Here is a 19,955-nt window from a genome sequence, read left to right as displayed (position 1 = left end):
TGGCTGGGAGGGAAACAGTCAAATGTATAGTTCGAGTTTTGGGAGATTATATTTTTCCCTTGTAAATCATCTGTCTGTTATGCTCTTTATTGTTTTGTTTACATATTATTTATGCTTTGTAAACATTTGAGTGTATCCCTCTTTGTTGGGACCTGTGCTTGTGTCTGAATGAGACGTTTAGGTGATCTCAAACTAAGTACTTTGATAGTGGGCTCTTGGAATCTACTGTTTCCTATTTGAAACAAATCCCCTTTGCCTTACTTTTTCTTGGGTGCTCTAATTGTAGTTCCAGAACTTTTTACTATCCCATTTTCTTCCTTTTTACTGGCGCTGATATGACCTTAATGTGTTGCAAGCGCCGTAAAACCCTTAAAAACAAAACAAAACAAACCAAGTCCATTCAGTGGTATACAACAACAACAAATAAACTCCTCTGCCTGGTCCCTTCTATCTCTGATCTTAACCTGGGTCGTCAGGTTTCTAAAGGGGTCGGGGACTGCAAAAACAATGGCGCACGGAGCAACTGGGAATATTTTTTGCCGTGTTTGAGTCCCAGGTTATTTCCCTGAGCGCCCCTTCTGAGGGATGGACCTTCCCAGGAGTTAGTAAATGCGTTGCTCGGCCACTTCACTCTACGCACACTGGGACTGGGATAAGCTTCGACACTATGGCCATGAAGCTCTTAATCTTGAGGACTTACTTTATTTTAGACAATTTGGTGGTAGCTCACTTGAAAATGCACTCTTAGGTATACACATATATAAACATATACTGGGCTCCCTAAAAGGGTTTTTTAATGTGGTCTCCCTAAAAACATGTTTTTACCAAATGTCTCCTTAAAGCTACAGAAACACTTAGTAAAACATTAGGGGGACCGAGTAATTTTCTATATACCATTGTGATCATCAAGCATCAGAATTGTGTTCATAAATCATTGTAGGGAATCAAACTATACTCATTTGAACAAAGATTGAACAGTTTAATCAATTTGAACAAGACATATGCTTGGTCCTCCAATTGGTGCATTTCACAGTGGTCACCTTAATAGTGGATTGATACTTATATATATATATCTTATATATGTGTGTGTATGCGCGCGCGTGTGTGTGTGTGTTTCGTAATTCCGACGGGCGATTTGCCATAATTAGAGTATTATAGCTCCAAGAGACAATTTATTGGCACTTTTCCCCCTCAAATATTCTAATGTACACCTTTTCGTATATTTTCAAAATTATTTTGATATTAATTGTGACTTTTTAAAGGTTTAATCTCAGCTTTGCCATTAACCTGTCATGGCAGTTTTTTGTATCGCTTGCGGCCGCAAAAAATGGCAAAAATCGCTGACGGCCGCAAACTTTGCACTTTTTTTTTGCAAATTTTCGAGATTTTGCCAAAAATAAATAAATAAATAAATAATTTTTAAAAAATTTAGTGGGGGCCAGTGATGATAATCTTCCGCGGATTTTTTCATAAATGTTCCGTTGTTTTTGTCATGTCAAACATTTTCTGCTAAGTGGTAGTTCATGAGAAAAAAAAAAGCCTTCTATCATTTTTTGACATCTCTGCTCAGTTGCATGAATTTTGGTGACACCCCTTTATTTATGACGTTAGTCTAGACACACTGGCGCCAAATGTCAAAAGTAGCACACGACACATGGTGGCCATTAATGAGAAGATGATCGAAAGGGAAAGGGATGGAGCAAATGGGTGTCAATATTTATGTACCTTTTAGCTGTAGCATGACAGTACATTTGGCGATTTTATAAGTTTTATAATTCATAAGCCTGTCTTTTTTTTTCTTCCTTTTTGATTTTGTTTGATTGTTCTGAATTTTACAACTTGTGTCTAAATATAAAACAATTTTTAAAAAATAAATTCATCAATTCTCTCTCTCTCTCTCTCTCTCTCTCTCTCTCTCTCTCTCTCTCTCTCTCTCTCTCTCTCATATCCCTATTTCTCTCTCAGCCACCCTTCAATCTTCATATTATGTTTATAGATATCATTTGGTAATAGAGAGATAATAATTTAGGCTGATCGATTTAAGAAATGATTGTTTAAAGGCTAATTTAAATTTGATTTGTTGATGGAATATGTTTTGCAATTAATTAAAGATTCTTATTGATAAGCTGCATCATCACAAGGTTGCAATAATACAGACACTAACCGGGTTTGTTATGTAAAAACAAATACCTCCTGGTCTTTTGGCCAAAAGTTTATCATAATCACTTGATGTCGTGGGCGACATGAAAGGCCTCTAAAATGTTTAATTGGAAATGACAATTCATTAAATTATATTTGCAAAAGGCCAGGATGTATCTAATGATCAGAAGTGCTTTAGGACTAATAATATATTAAATAACTATGAAAAGCTATGTTATATTTGCATTAGATTTGGGTTTGACTGACGGGCCGGTAGATTTTCAAATTATCATCAAAATATCATTATCATCACTGGGGGACCTGTGTTTGTGTCAGGATGAAACATTTAGATAATCTCAAAATAAGTACACTGATAGCGTGTTCTTCCTTTTTCTTGGGTGCTTTAATTGTAATTCTAGAACTTTATACTAGATCCCATTTTCTGGCATTGCTATGACCTTACATTTGTTGCAAGCGGCGTGAAACCCTTAAAAACAAATAAATACCTTTCTCTTTCACGAACGAATTATGGGTTTTTGGGAAAATGAATCGCAAATTTTTGCAAATTTTGCTGTTTTTAGCTTGCAAAATTTGGGATTTTTTTGTGTGCAAAAAACCGCCATGTCAGATTAACTAACCCCAATTTTTATACCAAAAAAAAAAAAAAGAAAAAAAAAAGAGGAAATATTTTATATAGCCAGTAGAGCGCGCAGGTGAACTTTCTGCCGAGCGAAGCGCCTGTCGCTCTATTACAGCCACATTGAAGTATGGCAGTCCTCCATCAAGCTAGTGCTGTGGGTAGGCACTTTTTAGCAGGCGGCCTCAAGGCTCCCCTCAAAGTCAGGATTGAAGGCCGCGCCTCAAGGGAAACCTTCGTGGTGGATGGCCAGCTTAACAGAAATACTAGACGTGAACCTCGCTCCTAGAGGGATACTGAGAGTTTTAGTAGAGTATGCGTTTATTCATTGTCCAAAGAATTTGCAACACACTTTTTAGCAGTTTTTCACAGACCCACCCTGCCTTGACTGTGCATGATGGAAGTTATCACTGACACTCTCAAAAAGAGTAAATGAATGATTGATTTATTGTATGAATTGAATTTTAGTTTTCAATTGTTTTTTAACGAAAGAACATTCATTGTTGAACTTTTACAGAGTAATTTACTTTGATTAGCGAACAAAAGGAAGGAGTTTTGAACACCACAAGCTGAATAAACATTTTAGAGAGACTATCTCTACATACCAAAAAAAAAAAAAAAGGGAGAGGGAGAGAAAGAGAGAGAAAGAGAGAGAGAGAGAGAGAGAGAGATAGAGAGAGAGAGAGAGAGAGAGAGAGAGAGGGAGAGAGAGAGAGAGAGAGAGAGAGAGAGCGAGAGAGAGAGAGAGAGAGAGAGAGAGAGAGAGAGAGAGAGAGAGAGAGAGAGAGAGATAGAGAGAGAATCTCTGCACCACCAGTTTGAAGGTGGAGAATAACAAACTGAGATCGACAGATTTGTTGGTTGGTGTGAAGATAACTCCCTGAAATTAAATGTAGGAAAAACCAAAGAAATGATTTTTGATTTTAGAAAGAACAAATATTCCATCACTCCGCTCAAAATTAAAAATCAAGCTGTTGAGCAAGTTTCGATTTACAAATATTTGGGTATTTTAATTGACAATAAATTGCAGTGGCAGATGCTGTTATCTCTGAATTGAGCAAAAGAATGTATTTTATTCTGAAACTTTCAGAATTTGACATATACAAAGCGTTATGCACCCTATTTTATAGATCCGTTTTGGAGACCGTTATTACTTTTTGTATTGCAGCATGGTGTGGAAATGCCAGTAATTGCGACATTAAGAAAATTGATCGGATAATTGATAAAGCCAGGAGTTATACTCACCCAGTTTCCAATGTGGAAGAACTGTTCAAGAGTTGTTGTCTAAGTAAAATGGAGAAAGTTATGAAGGATGGCGATCACCCCCTTCGTAAATATATTAAGTTCTCCATGAGGAGCCGTCGCCTTATATCAATAAAAACAAAGACAACTCGTCACCTTAATTCATTTTTGCCACATGGTGTTCGAATTTTTAAAGCGCAACTGTGATTTAAATTAAATAGTATCTTTTAAATATACACTCACAAGTTCGGACTAAAGGCCAGAGGTATGGCCTATCTCAATTTATTAAATTAATATATAAGGTGTTGCTATTGGCTCTTGGTTGTATATTTTAACATTTTTGTACATTTGCATATATATATGTATACATTGTCGCCATAGATTCTCAACTTTGTGTTTATACATTTTTATGCATGCCACGTCTGGAAACGAATTTCCATTTTTTTTTTTATGAATAAAGTATATTATTATTATTATTATTATTATATATTATTATTATTATTATTATTATTATATTATTATTATTATTATTATTATTAAATTACAACTACAGTGTTGAAGTGTTGTAATTATTACTGTCATCAATACTCAAATATTCAAATGAAATAACAAAATGATCGTCATGAATCATCTTTCAAGACATAATTATGCTTCTTTTAAAAGTGAGTATACAGATCAAATCACTTTGTGTGAAAAACATGTTCATTGGAACTGGAAGTTGTTTTGTTTTTGTTTTTAAGGGTTTTATGGCGCTTGCATTAAGGTCATATTAGCGCCGGTAAAAAGGAAGAAAATGGGAGCGTAAAAATTTCTAGAATTACAATTAAAGCATCCAAGAATAAGGCAGACAAAGGGGAATCGGTTCAAATAGGGAACAGATGTAGATTCCAAGAGCACACTATCAGTGTACTTAGTTTGAGATCATCTAAATTCTCATCCAGACACAAGTACAGGTCCCCCCTAAGAGGAATACACTCAAATGTTTACAAATCATATATAATACATAAACAAAACATAATACAGTGCATAACAGAGAGATTATTTACAAGGAAAAAAATATCATCTCCCAAAACTAACTAACATTTGACTGTTTCCCTCCCTGCCAGGGCCAGGACAAAACCAAGTAATCTCATTCCAAGACAAAGACAGAAAGCATGTTGGAAAACAGACATAGGGGGATAGAAGACACAGTATATACCTCCCTGTCCACTATGGGAGGTCAGGAACCCCACCCAGTAACTGGAAGTTATGAGAAGAGTAAATTAAAGGACTGAAATTAATATAGACATGCAAAAATATTCTTAAGTAAAACAAATGAACTGATATCTTGATTTAATGTAGGCAGATCAACATAAAACTTAAGTACATAATTGTAATAATATCATTTTGCATTTTGCCTTGGATGAAAGACAGTCAAACAGTTACTGAATACAATAAAAATTGTATATTACGCATGAAATAGATTAAAAATCAACGATAATAGAAGAATAGAATATAAAGGGTCAGAGTTTACATAAATTTAGAAAAATAACAGGAATTATCTTATGGAAACAGCAGAAATTGGGAAAAAGACGGAAAGAAGGGGAGAAGAATACAAACTTGAGAATTAAATTGAGAGATGTATTTAAATTTGAAAATAATATAATACTGGTTTGTTTTGTTATTTGTATTTAGGGAGGTATTTCAGCACCAGTGAAAAAAGGATGATAGCAAGGAAAGGACAAATGATATAGGGGCATAGGAAAGATAGCAAGGATTGATTTTTGGTTTTCATGTAATGTATACACAATGTGCAAAGTTTGAGATCGAAGTTTACAAAATTAATATAGATCCTTACTTTGGATCATTTTAAATCGCTATTGTGCCATAAAACCAGCCTGAAGACACAAACTGAAAAACGTACGAGTTTTTAAAATGTCTGTACTCTGAGCAGTTTTCTCAATCCTTTGTTCTTTTTGTTTGTTATTTTTTTTTTTAACCCCCAAAACCCTTGGGATATGAGTGGGAATTCATATAAATCACAAACTCACCATTATTATACTTATACTTATAGAGATAGAGAATATAGCACTTGTAAGTGTGAAGTAGGATTGATAATAATTCAGTCGTTTCTACAGAGGTCAGGTGTGAGAAAAACGACATACAGGTGGAATGGGCACACAAATAACCTGTCCCATGGTTCAGCATGATAAGTCTTTGAATTCCATGATTCACATAAATTCTGATCTTCGGTTTGGTTATAGGTTCATAAGAAATTTTTGTACTGCAGCTTTAACGTTACCTACAAACCAGATCTTTGTTATTTCCCACCAAAGTATTGTAATGAGAATGTTATATCAAATTGGACAGTGCTTGACTTTATAACAAAGAGATATTTTCAAAATTTCACATGACATACTGAGTATAAACATTTCTCCCCATATTCATCTGGCCCTTTCCAAAACAGAAAAAAAAAATCAATGATTACGCCACCAATGCCTCCTTTTGCTTGAAAATGTCCATCAATGATGAAAAATTAATGGGTGTTGCCAAAAGTCATTGACCCACACAGTTCGATGCATTGAAGAAATGGTGTGTTTCGATGCATTGAAGAAATGGTGTGTCTCAAAAGGCTACATCTGATAAAATATAAGTTCACTGCCATAATACTTTTTTTTTAGTTCACCATGGGTTTTATAGGAATAACAAATGAGTTTGATAGGAATAACTAGGTAAATTTATCAAAACTCGACTTCTGCTACTTGTAATACAGTATGTTTTTTATTATTGACACATTTCAAGTTTGAATGACTCGAGAGCTATGTAAGGTTTCATAAAACGGATTTTTGTCATATGTGCAGAATTTATTCAAGTTTTGATTGATATTGATAGAAAGTTTTAACACTGTGCGCACTTTGGTAGCTGAGCTATGACGTCATCAGTAGAAAAGGGTAATTTTGACATAAATTGAAATTTATTTTGGCTTTGTCAGACATGATTCTCGAAAGTTCATTCCATTTAATATGTCAATCTAAAGATATTAACTTAGACCACTGATATTTTGTGCGGCTATGTGGTCTTGTGGTATGACACTCACTTTCGGATCAGAAAGTCCTGGGTTCGAGCCTTGCTCGGCGCATAGTTGACTCCTTGGAAAAGGTTCTTTACTCGAATTCTCTCACTGTACTCAGACAATCAGGTGTGAAATGAGTACCTGGCCGTTAACAGCGTTGTCGCTGTCAGAAAAAATTGTAAGATCGCCTAACAGGAGTCAAGTCTCGTCCTACATGTTAAGGGTTGCTCTTGGCATGGGACCCCTTGAAAAGAGCTTTGAGCACGTTTAGTGGATATTGCGTGATATAAAAGCTCAATTTAAAAATAATTAAAATTATTGGGATATGTGAAGAGCAGAGTGTTATGAACTCCCATGAGAGACATGCGTCAACTGAAGACAAAATAAGCTATCGGCTAATTACAGTAATTATTTATTATTGTACACATTTTTATTCCATGTTGGAGTTTGTAATCTCATGAGAAACACAAACTAATTTTCTTTTTACACAGCTCAACTTACTATTCCTCATATTTATTCCATCTCTTGCTTTTCTATTTGTTATTAGAGTTGCCAAAACTGGAAACAACTTCAGTTAATTCTAACCAGAAACTGTTCTGCACTATTTGTTTAGTTAGGGTGTAAAATGAATTTTCATTAAAATATCAATTTCACTTTCAAAATTAAAAAGCAAATTTATGGTTATGGTAGTAGATTTATATAGCGCTTCGCCTAAGGCCATTTATCTCTTGAAACAGCTATTTTCATTTATGACCACAATTCAAAAGTATTTATTTTGTTGGGTTTTTTTTTTCCTTTAATAAATCACTCCATATTATTCTTAGTATAAAGGAGCATATTAAGTTTTGAAAAACTGAATTATCGTTGAAGCGAACTATCTTCCAGTAAAAAAATTAAATTGTGAAGGGACAATTTACATGTGTCTTGTTTCATTTAAAGTCTTTATTTAAAATCAGAATTTCTTGAACTTCAAGCAAATCAAATTGCTGTCATCATGAAACAGCCGCTCCATAATCATACAGTGTTTTTTTTTCATTATTGACACAGTTCAGGTTTGAATAAGGTTTGCTATTTTTGAAAGAAAGACAGGACAATTTTTATGGAAAATGAGTTCTCATAAAAAATCATTAAATCAAATATTTTTCTACATATTTATGAAACATTTTAATTGAATTCTACTCCTAAATATTTTATTATAATTTTATTATGAAGGTAATTATTATACTTAATATCAACTCTTTTCAACTTTGGAAGCGATTTTCTCAAAATTAGGGTTTCACACCCTAGCCCATGCATATGACCATAACTTCATGAAAAATCACTTCAAATAAAGATTCAATGCTCGGGAGACATTGGGCTTTCAAAAAATGTAAAAAAACGCTAAACAAAATTTTCACCATGCGACTAATTATGTCAGGGACGCACACATATCAATGTAGTCAAACAGGCTCTTTTACTTAAATGTATATTCGCTAGATCACGGGTTTTGTTACTAACTCACTCGGTTAATCATTACACTGAGTAACTATGCTTGTCTATATATAATATGATATGATAAACATAAAAAAACAATAATATTGTAATATCTGATATAGGTAATTTAAAGAGTAAGCAATCAATATGCGAGCAAATTTCCTGCTGCCTGAATGTTTTAAACAAATACACCTTTAACTCATACAGGAGACCAATCTTGCAACTCAGCCAATTCACATAAATGTTTACGACGCTCATTTCTTTACAATTAGATAGTACACCACATGAGCATCTTTTCCTGCAAGCAATCGCTTATCTTTGTCAACCATCTCAATGGTGCACTCAGGTTCTGAGGATGAAGTAAAATTAATCAGAAATATACTACTGTAATCTCTTCAAAAGTGTTGCGCACAAATGTCAGTTTCATTTAAATGCAATTTTTCATGATGAGTAGAACCAAAACTAAATTTATGAGTTGCATTAAAATGTACTGTATGACTTATTTGTGATGCGTACCTGGCTAAAGGCAGTAATGGATATTGTGAGAATGCTTGTAAAAAAATGATGTTTTATAGGAATTTGAGTCATATGGCTTTTAGACACTTTGTGAAGTGCATTGAGCATGGTGAAACTGTAAGTATGAGTTATATAAATTTGCATATTAAATGAGCAAGAAATCTATCATTTGAAGGGGTACCCCTACAATATCTTTAAGAGCTTATGATAGTCCATGAGGTGGTTACATACAATTATAAAGCTACCACCAAATTCAAGTTTTAAAACCATCATGAATTCCGAAAAGAAAACATTTTACACCACTGACCTAGACATTCATTATCCATGAGCATTTAAAGTCTGCTTTTTAGTAAATCTGCAAGACAGATTGCCTGACTTTTTCATCTCTCAAAATCAATAAGCAAACCCTCTACCTTGGGTAGATATGCTTCATAGTAAATATAGCTATATCTTCGTCATCATCTTCATGACCATAATTATCATCACCAGCCTCATTATCAAGCATCTATGGATTTCATAATGACACAATCTTAAAATGCCATTGATAACATTGTAAATACAGTAATCAATACATAACCAAAGACGGAAAAATAGAAACTGTTTAGCTACTTTTAGAATGTGAAAATGTACCAAGAAGTTGAATTATACCAGAGGACTTTCATTCTCAGAAACCCTAATGATTGCTCTGCCATAGCATTGATAGTCTTCTTTGTGCGATGTGAGCAAAGAGCTGAGTTACTTAATTATACATTTTATAGACTATATTGAGGTTTCTTATCGGCAAATCATAAATAAAAATAACATTATAAAGCATTTCTTTTCACCATTCAAGCAAATTCAAATGATGTAAGAGAGAAAATGTAATTCTAACAATCACCAACAGCGACTTACCAAAGAGCGATCTTAATTCATCTTCAAAAACTGGATGGGGAGGGGGAGGGCGTGGCAAACCTTGAGAGACAAAAAGAAATCTTTGAAAACAAAAAGCATATGACTTGAAAATTTTGTCAGCATGATTCCAACAAGTCAAACCAGTGTATAAAAAGGTCGCAATTAAAAAAAACAAACATGCTCTTTAACAATAAGATAAAGATCTTAACAAGTGTGTATGAAAGGTGCCAGGCAAAGCAAGAAAAAAAAATACAAGAAAAAAAAACCATCCCAAATAATCAGTCTACTTCAACTGGGGTGGGTTTTTTTCTTGAATTTTTCTTTCTTGCTTTGTCTGGCACCTTTCATACACACTTGTTCAGATCTTTATCTTACACCGGTGCTTGCTCCCCAGTTTCTTAATTTAACAATAAGCAAGCTGTTGACAAAGAAAAGGGCGAATCTGTGGTCATTATTAAAATTAAGATGACAAAAAATATGAATATTTTAAATAAATTGTGAACTTAAGTTCTGCACTGTTTTGAATATATATCGATATCTAATGTATATCATTAAGTGTTCTGCTGAGAAAATCCTTATTTTAAAAGAAATTGATGATGTCAATGTTAAATGGAAAATTAATTTATTCATGTTTATGAGTTAAAGTATAAATGGAATGACACCCTATTCAGGGATAAGAGATCTAGAATATCATTTACCTTCAAACATAGCTACGTCATAATCAAAAACTTCCACAAATATTTTTCCACCAGGTTTCAAGACATCCTTCAGTACTGAAACATATCTACAATACACTTTTTAAATATACTTATTCTAGATATAAATATAATGCAGCACATAAATATTGAGTACGTAATACAAATATTTTCATGGAGATACATGTTTTCATAAAAAGGTCTCTTTTCACCCACTTTAATGTTTTGTTATTATAAAGAGTTTAAGATGAAGATATCTTGTCATCTGACGCATTATCAATTTGTATTTTACAGCTAAAGGGTATTTAGGCACAGGCAATAAATAAAATGAATAAATAAAACAAAATTCTCTTTATTCATCCACAAGGAGAAATGTTTCTTTAGGAAATACTGGAATGAAACTAGCGTAAGCTACATCGCAGCCTCACAAACTAGGCCATGGTGAAGTGACTTGGTCAAGCCACACAGTGCAGTAAGGGGAAATTTAAATTTGTTAATGGTATCTCATGGGAACAAAGCATAGACATTATCACTGTGCAATGCTGCCCCAACAATGATGATGATGATAATTATAATAATGATGATGCATGTATGTGTGTGTCTGTTTTCACGTCTGTGTGAATGTGTGTGTATATGTGGGTGTTTGCATCTGGAGCATAAATTTAGCATTGTGTCCTAAAGAAAAATTGGTTTAGACACCTCTTTTTTAAAGATTGTATATATATTTATATTTTAAAAATACAAAAATCCTCTTGTGGTCTTGAGAATTCTTACTTTTTAACATCCTTTCTGTCTAAAGCTACCAACGATCCTCTGTCCCAGATGCAGTCAAATTGGCCCTCAACAGATCTGTGGAATTAGCAGATTGTATTTCATATCATAAAATAAACTCTAGCCTTGTATCTGTTCACACGAATTGCATTGTTCTAAATGCACAGTTTTCAAATAATAAAATTACAATGCTACTCACCATCCTACTCTTAGAATACACTTATTTAATGCAATTTTTTGGTAATGCTTTTTTTCTGATGATATGCTTTTATATTAAAATAAATCAGTGTGATTTTTGTAAGCAAATTTTATAAAAAGTCTATATATCCTCTGCAAATTTTATAACAACATTTGGAAGTAATCTCACGTGAGCAAGCAATAATTTTTTTTAATTTATGACCTTATGAAACGACGACTTCAATACTTCACATAATGACAGAAAAATGCTCATGACAATTTTGCAGTGGAATGAGAACTGATTTCAATGTTGAGACCCTATGATTCATGATGCAAGAGTAATAACAAACATTCACAGTGATAATCTTACTTGTTAAAGTGCAAGACATCACCACAGTACAACTTTATGTGACCATCCTTCACCTGGAAAGGGATTATCAATTTATCAATCACGGTTTATAACAAACAATATGTTAAAGATCAATACATTCATCAAACCATCCTATGCCATTTATAACAGTAATGTGTCTAGCATAATAATCATTACGTCAATAAAATTAATTAAAATGATTTACGTCTTAATAAATCAAATTTTATTATGATTCTTATTTTACTCTCTCTCCCTCCCCCCCCCCCCCCCCTCAAGTGTCATTAATTGAAGTTTAAATCATACTTTGTTCTGGATCTTGAGCTTAAGGAAGCACTGTTGTGTTATCTATTGTATGTAAAATTTCTAACGTCCTTTCATTTAAAAAAATTGATACAAATTAAGCATATGTGCATAAGTCGCACCATGTTCAAAATGCTTACAGAGCTACGTATAATTCCCATCATGTAGAATCAAATTCTCATCCCATCAGAAAAAAGCAACCCGTTTATCTTTTTAGCATGAATGTTTATATATTGTCTGTTACAGTCTTTTGAAAGCAACTTTTTCAAATTTAACCTAAGCATGACATTATCTATGTCAAAACAAAAAAAAACAAAACAAAAAAATTCAAATTCAAGATACTTTTGCCAACCTTCCATATGTTTTTATAGGAAAAAAAAAGAGATAATTATGTAATTCTAAAAGAGACATGATGGTAACTCCCGTTTTTTTTTCTATTTACAATAGAATGGATTACGTGCCTTAGTTTTGAACTTCTTCTGCACGTCTATATTCCATCCAAGACTAATGTGGGGAAAAAATATTTGTTATAATCTCATTTGTAAATCAAAATGTCCAATCACTCCTGAGTGAACAGAAGGGCTGGAAACCTGTTAACCTTCGAGGTGAGTACTTAACTGGAAAATTTCATAAAGAATGTAAAAAAAAAGATGTTCTTTTAGACTCATGTGGCCAGAAAGCACTGAATTATGCTGCCATCTGGAGTGTGAAAATGGGATGGACACTGATTCATTGCAAAGTACTTTCCACATATCTAAAATGCATCTGGTTACTCATACACTGCTAAATAGACTGAATAGAATTAAATAAATTCTGACACCATGGAGTCATCATAGTACAAACTCACTAAAATTAGCTTCCCCACCCAAAAATCAAATATAAGACGAATTAAAGCACCATTTGGATTTGTGATATCTTGCAGTTAGGAGTTTTAATATGCGCTTAAATCATTTAGGTCATATCACTAGTTAATGGAAGATGATATGATTGTCAAAAGACAATTGAATAGAAAGCTTTTCTTTGTCAAAAGACAATTAAATAGAAAACTTTTCTGAACCAAAAACCAATCAAGAGTTAGTTAACTCTCTCATGTTCATATCATTTCAAAGAAAAAAGGTGATGTGGTCATGTCAATCATATAGACATGCTTTCATGATTGAAGCCTACCTTTTGATGCCTTCAGCTGCATTTTCGTATTTGATAGTCATTCATAACTTAACTCCACTCAGAAAAATTTAATAGATTCATTACCATATTTCAAACTTTTGAATTAGTTCTTGAGATTTTTTAACCCCCGGAACAATTGGTTCCTTAGATTCTTGACTCTTCTTTGATTGGTCGTTCTGACAGCTCACATGTCAAAAGCTGTCAGTGTCAGCTCATCCCTTCAGTCATGGTGGTTTTTTTAAGATGAGCATGACTGAGCCACAATCTTCACCCTAATAAATTCATTAGTGAGGCAAGGCACATAGGCAAAAAAGTCAACTTGTATCATGATTTAAGTCCAATTTTTTGCCAAGTGCATTTTCAATGATTTCCAAGTGGAAAGAAGAAAAATGACCAAATCAAAATTTCTACGTTTTCATTTTTTGTTGGGTTGTTCACACAGCCAATCGTAATGGATAGCCTGTCATTTCCTTCACAATGATTGGAGTCTAGTCGTGACTCTCATGTCTATGAATATTTGACCATTGTCAGTCTTTGTCTGGTTGATTACTTACTTACTTAATCCTCTTCGGGCATTGAGGCACATAGGGCATCCACCAGACATCTCCATTTTTTGCGATCGGCTGCTTTTGCGGTGGCTGTATTCCAGGACAGGCCTGCTTCCTTTAATTCTTTCTCCATGGTCCTTCGCCAGGTTTCTTTGGGTCTTCCCCGCTTTCTCTTCCCATCTGCTGTCCAGTACAAGGCTGTCTTGGGAAGTGACCCTTTTTCCATTCTGGCCACATGACCCAGCCAACGCCATCTTCTTCTTTTTATTTGGCTATCAATGCTAGTGCAGTCAGCTTTCTTTAATAGATCCACTGTTCTTATTTTTGTAGGCCAAAATAAATTAAAAATTCTTTTAAACACTTGTTCTGAAAGGCTTCTAGTTTCTGTATTAAGGAGGATGTCATTTTCCAGCTTTCACTTCCATAAAGCAGTACACTTAAAACATTGCTCTTGTATATTTTCAGCTTTGTCTTTCTCATTATTTGCTTTGATTTCCAAAAGTTTTTCAGCATACCGAAAGCCTGGTTTGCCTTTTGAATTCTGTGCTTGATATCGTGTTCTGCATTTCCGTCGTCTGTTATTTTGGATCCGAGGTAGGAGAACTCTGTTACCTCTTCAATTATATGTTCATCTATCCTAATCCTAATTCTGTCTGGTTGATTATTAAAGGGTTAAACTAATGGAGATGGTTCAAGCAGAATACGGAAGTAAATCAAAGAGCAATCCATGCCTATCTATAAACAGAGGAGATTACATTAAGGTTCCAACCAATCACTGAACAGAAGGATATACTTATATCCTGACAAAATACATTGTAATAAGTGACCATCGCATCAAAATGGTATTATGCCAGGGAGAACCAGATGCCAAAATAACAATTTTAAATAAGTTAAGCTAATCAAAAATTCTAAATCTCAAATTCATTCTCTTCAATTAAACATGCAAACTCATTCCAAGTTTCATACTACAAATTCAATTTTTAGCATAATAACCTAACATAATACTGTTTTGAGGCTGAGGGCCACATATGATGCCTTGAAGAATATGACAGGACAACGATTATCTTAATGAACCTTTAATAATCGACTTTCTGGACTAATGCTTGGAGCACCCTCTTCAGACGCTTCCAAATTGTGGTCTTTAATAAACTCCTCCAAAGCTTTTTTGACTCCATCCAAGCCAATCACAATCTGTCCTTGATCTGATAACCTGGACAATCAAAATGAAATTTTAAAAATTAAGAATGACATGTTTTGATAGTTGAATTTTAACTTTTATACAATAAATCATTGTAAAAATCTTTTCTTGCCATTAAAATTATGGTGAACAGAATGTATGTATGGCTGGTAACTTTTATCCCCCACACTTTATATCAAACTTTAACACAGAAATGAAACAGGAAATATTTATGAGGAAAATCAAGGGAAGTACTTCTTCAATCATTTGGACATCAGTTCTAGCTCTTTGTTACATTGTGCAGTCCATAGCCATGAAAAATGTCCAGATAAAGGCTGCTAAGGTTGTTGCTGAATACTGAATTATATAATTTGCCTTATGAAGGATTAAAATGCCTTTCACTTGGTTCTCTGAAGTACAGAAGACATAGAGATTATCTAATTCAACATCAACACCCTACTCAGAAAATTGAATAGGCTCCAAGCACATAACGCCTCAAATCAAGGAAACAAATAACTCCTTTAAATTAGACGAAACGTTGAAAAATGAATGGCAAAGAAATTAATTATTAAAAGACTGAGAACTGACGGAAACTTACAATCTTAACACTTTTTCATCTTCAAAACACAGAATAGAAGTAGTCCAGATATGGAAGAAAAGAAGTCATCTTGCATCGATGAGACTATCAACTCTTACCACCACACCTGACCATGATTGTGTAACACCAGTCTCCAGAGGTTCTGAAACCACAAACCAAGACATGGACCACATGGTCCTGCACAGTTCTGCAACGTCAACTCCTCAGGGGCAACTTAGCAGTACATCAAGTTATGACTAGAATGTGCCAAATGCTAAAAGACCTTATAAAAAACACTGACTTGCTTTTTTGCATCATTGACATTGCGGATAAATATAGTTAACAACCAACTTACCATTTCATATCTAATGTTTTACCACATAGAGGAACAAAAAACTTTTGTTGTTCTCCCTCTTTAAACAACACGGAGCTGTGCTTCTGAATCATCCTGAGAGTAGAAAGAAAAAACAAATTACTTTCGATCCTCATCTCTAGTCTTATTCAAATTGCACTCTTTTAAAATAACTAAAAGTCAAGTACTGAGTTACAAAATAAATCTTATTATTGTAAATGGTCACTCATGTTTTGATTGTTTCTTCTTTTAGCCTTTAGTCTTTCAGTCTTTTCACTGTAAACAAATTTGTTGAGAACTTAAGATTGTTTGAAAATATTGATTGAAAGGCAATTCTCTAACCCATAGCAAAGAAAAAAGGTAAAAATAAACAGGCAAATAGACGAGGAAATTACAGTGGTCATTGCCAAATAGCCTGCCCCTTGTGTGACAAATAGCTTGAGTGGGTTAATAGGCCAGGACATATGATTTCGCCACTACGTTTTAAGCAACAGCAAGAATCAACAGGTTTTTGTTTTGAATTTATTCTTTATGTTTTTTACTTGATTAAAAAAAAACCCATAAATTTTACTCTGACAATTAGCGATCAGTTACTTCTCCATTCCCTACAACCACCAACAAAAAGAGAACAAATCCCTCCAGACCATTTGATAGCCAATAAAGTGTACTGCTTATGATGAGATGTGTTACTTCTTGAGCTTTTTAATGTATCACAATTTTTTTTTTAAATGTGCTGTTATATAGCGCAATATTCACTAAACGTATTCAAAGCACTTTACAAGGGGTGCCTGGCCAACAGCAAAAATAACATGTAGGACGGGACATGACGCCTTTTAGGCGATATTACATTTTTTTTGGACAGAGACAACGCTGTTAACAGCCAGGTACTAATTTGCACAGGGCCATTCAGTAAGGTTTCATAATGCTCCAGCAGTTCACAAAACAATCACTGCATATAGTCAGGTAGTCATTCACTCAATGATCTAAACAGACAATATCGTGAGAACTCAAAATCGAGAACCTCTCCAATCAGAGAAACCTGGCAAATCAAGTAGTGTGGACGTATATGTATAATGTATATATATGTGTGTGTATGAGTATGTGTGCATGTGGTGCTGTTTTGCGTGTCATACAAGACCTCATACATATATACACACACATAAATATGACCACACTACAACAAGAAAGTCAGCACATAATAACATTTATCACCATCATGGCTGAGGAGGTGCGAAGGAGGCACTGAAACAGCTGTTCCAACCATAAAAATGTGATTGTCTTTTCAATTACAATATAATAAGCTCAAACCAAAATTATCGAGCATCTTATAATCTACAAGTACCTACTAACACTCGAAAGAAAAGAAAAGAATGACAATTTTAAAGAAAAGATAATGACTGAATCAGTCTATCATTAGTAGACCAAGCTAGTTTAAAGTATATACTTCTTAACCAGTCTGTTTTATAGATGCACATCAAAGATGATTATCTTGACGTAAAAACAGGGACGTAGTTGTCCAAGGTTGTGGGACAACTGATATTTTCACCTTCCTGGCAAATCCAAAGACCTGGCTAAGCAGGACGATAGATATTTCCCAGTTAGAGGTCCCACTGTTTTCAGTGATTATCAACCGGAAGGAAAAGAGATTTTACCAAAAGTGGGAACTTTTGAGCTGTCTAAAGGACACTTCACGGAGTGCGGTGGTTTTTGTGAAATTTTGTCTAAAAGGTATCTCAAGCTAAAATTTTTTAAAGTGCAACTCTTAGGGGTCGAGAGAGGAAAATCATACTTATGAACTTCAAGCTTGTGGAATCCAATGTCATTTTGATCCCATGATTCTTTCCAATACGGTATCCCTTTTTCTTTTGGTTCTTGGGCCATTTTATGATCACAAGTTTCTATAAAATCAGTTCCTAAGAGATGAAAATGGAAAGGTTGTCTCAAGAGGAAAATTCTTTCTTTTAATTTTTCAAAATTGTATCTGTCACTATTGGTGGCTTAACACATGTAAGTTGAAAACATTGTTAAGTAAAATGTGTATGTGTGTGTGCATGTGTTGTGATCAAACAAGAATTAGAACGATATCATTATAATAAGTACTGCATTAGTATTATATAAATTATATGACATGATTATATAACATGCTGCATACTTAATAGATTTATAGGTGGGCAATCCAGACAGTGTTCCAGTTCTGACACCCTTCCATATTCAACTTCTATTTTAACGCCTAATTTTTATAAGAATTAGGACATAGAGCTGAGTTCCAATTTAACACAGCCAGAATAAATGCATATATTTCATCCAATTTCAGAGCTTTTCCATGTTATTCAATTAAATAAATCATCTCTTAAAACCCTTCTTTCACTCGGAAGATGGGGTAGGAGTGCCTCCCATCATTTTTCCATGAATTAGAGGCATCTTACAGCCAAAGTTACAATATAAAGAAGTATGTTTTATTTTGACCTCCATTAATTTTTACTTGTGAAAAAATATCAAACTAGATAATAATAATCATGTGCGGTTATATGGTCTTGTGGTATGACACTCGCTTTCGGATCGGAAGGTCCTGAGTTTGAGCCTCGCTCGGTGCATAGTTGAATCCTTGGAAAAGGCTCTTTACTCACATTCTCCCATCGTACTCAGGTGTAAAATGAGTACCTGGCCGACAACAGCGTTGTCTGTCGAGAACAAATGTTCTATCGCTTAACAGGAGGCACTTTGATAAAATTTTCAAACTCAAAATATCTTGATTTGACTCAGTCAGGGGGATGGGACTTGAAAAAACATAAAATTTGATACCTTATTTGTTTCTCTACGACCTACGGTTCCAGAGTTATTTATATTTTTCTATTGAAATTTTTTGTCAATTTTACAGAGAGAATCTGTGATCTCACTGCTGCCTCAAAACCAGCATCTCGCGGCGATCGTGAAATTTTGAGTTTTACAGTCAACATGGCCCACTTATTGATTTCAGTAATTTTGTTTCAATTAAAAAATAATTGGCAAGTGTTAGGTATCATTTTAAACGTCAGAAAATAAGCTTTATTTTCATATAAATCATTTTTATGGATGGAAAGTATGGAAAAAATTAAGGATAAATGAAAAGGGGGAAAAATATGAGGTTTTTGTCCTAAAAAGTGGGGTTGATGGCGGAAAAAATAAAATAATGAGCGAGTGTATCAATTTTGATGAAATTTGGCAGAGATATTCTTCAATTAATTGTCTATCGATGTATGAAGTATAATTAAAATGTATCCATAATTTAAAAAGTTCTTATAATTCAAAAATTTATAAATTTTTATTACATAAGCTTTCTGAGAAATACAATCAGGAATTAAGAATTAAATACACCGTTAGAAAGCTTGTTTTGTGCCCTTTATAATGATACCAAAGTTAGTCACATAGGTTCACAAATAACGCCATGGTGACCAAAACAGTAAAGGGTCAAGAATAAAGTTCCAAAAAACGGGTTTCACCTTACAGTGAGCCTATCGGCGGCCACTGGACTGGAGTTATCAAAGTGCCTATTAACAGGCGTTATGTCTCGTTCCACATGTTACATGTTGCTGTTGCAAAGAGCTTTGAGCACTTAAGTGGATATTGCTCTATAAAAAAGCTCAAGACATTGAATTGGTCGACTTGTGATAGTGATACTGATACATATGAGTATAGAGTCTAGTTACACACACTAACGTGTATTCACGTCAAAAATAAAAATAGAAACCGCCATTGACCTCTTCAAGTAAAAAAGCAAAAAAAAAAATAAAATAAATAAAACAGCAGTGACAAACAATTTCTATGCTTCCGTAGATTACACTTTCAACAGTGCAAATCTTTCTGAATCTCCGTGCCTTTGTTTTCGATTGTG

At 34.0% G+C, this 19,955-nt stretch overlaps 1 protein-coding gene across 1 annotated transcript; it reads right to left on the bottom strand.

The window, feature by feature from the left end:
• Positions 1 to 5,335: 5,335 nt before the first annotated feature.
• LOC144962426 (putative thiopurine S-methyltransferase) lies at positions 5,336 to 19,743 on the bottom strand. Its single transcript, XM_078895368.1, has 10 exons — positions 19,727 to 19,743; positions 18,237 to 18,314; positions 17,874 to 17,997; positions 16,088 to 16,180; positions 15,053 to 15,188; positions 11,964 to 12,016; positions 11,420 to 11,494; positions 10,649 to 10,734; positions 9,951 to 10,010; positions 5,336 to 8,892 (listed from the first exon to the last, which is right to left on the bottom strand). Exons 3-10 carry the CDS (start codon positions 17,963 to 17,965, stop codon positions 8,798 to 8,800), a joined length of 690 nt encoding a protein of 229 aa, XP_078751494.1. The 5' UTR covers positions 17,966 to 17,997; positions 18,237 to 18,314; positions 19,727 to 19,743; the 3' UTR covers positions 5,336 to 8,797.
• Between the last annotated feature and the right edge of the window lie 212 nt (positions 19,744 to 19,955).

The sequence above is a fragment of the Berghia stephanieae genome, chromosome 1 (assembly GCF_034508935.2).
Source record: "Berghia stephanieae isolate SIO BIC M18660-M18661 chromosome 1, UCSD_Bste_1.3, whole genome shotgun sequence".
NCBI lineage: Eukaryota > Metazoa > Mollusca > Gastropoda > Nudibranchia > Aeolidiidae > Berghia > Berghia stephanieae.
Note: the sequence above shows the minus strand (reverse complement) of the source record. Positions and strands in the feature narration are given on the sequence as shown.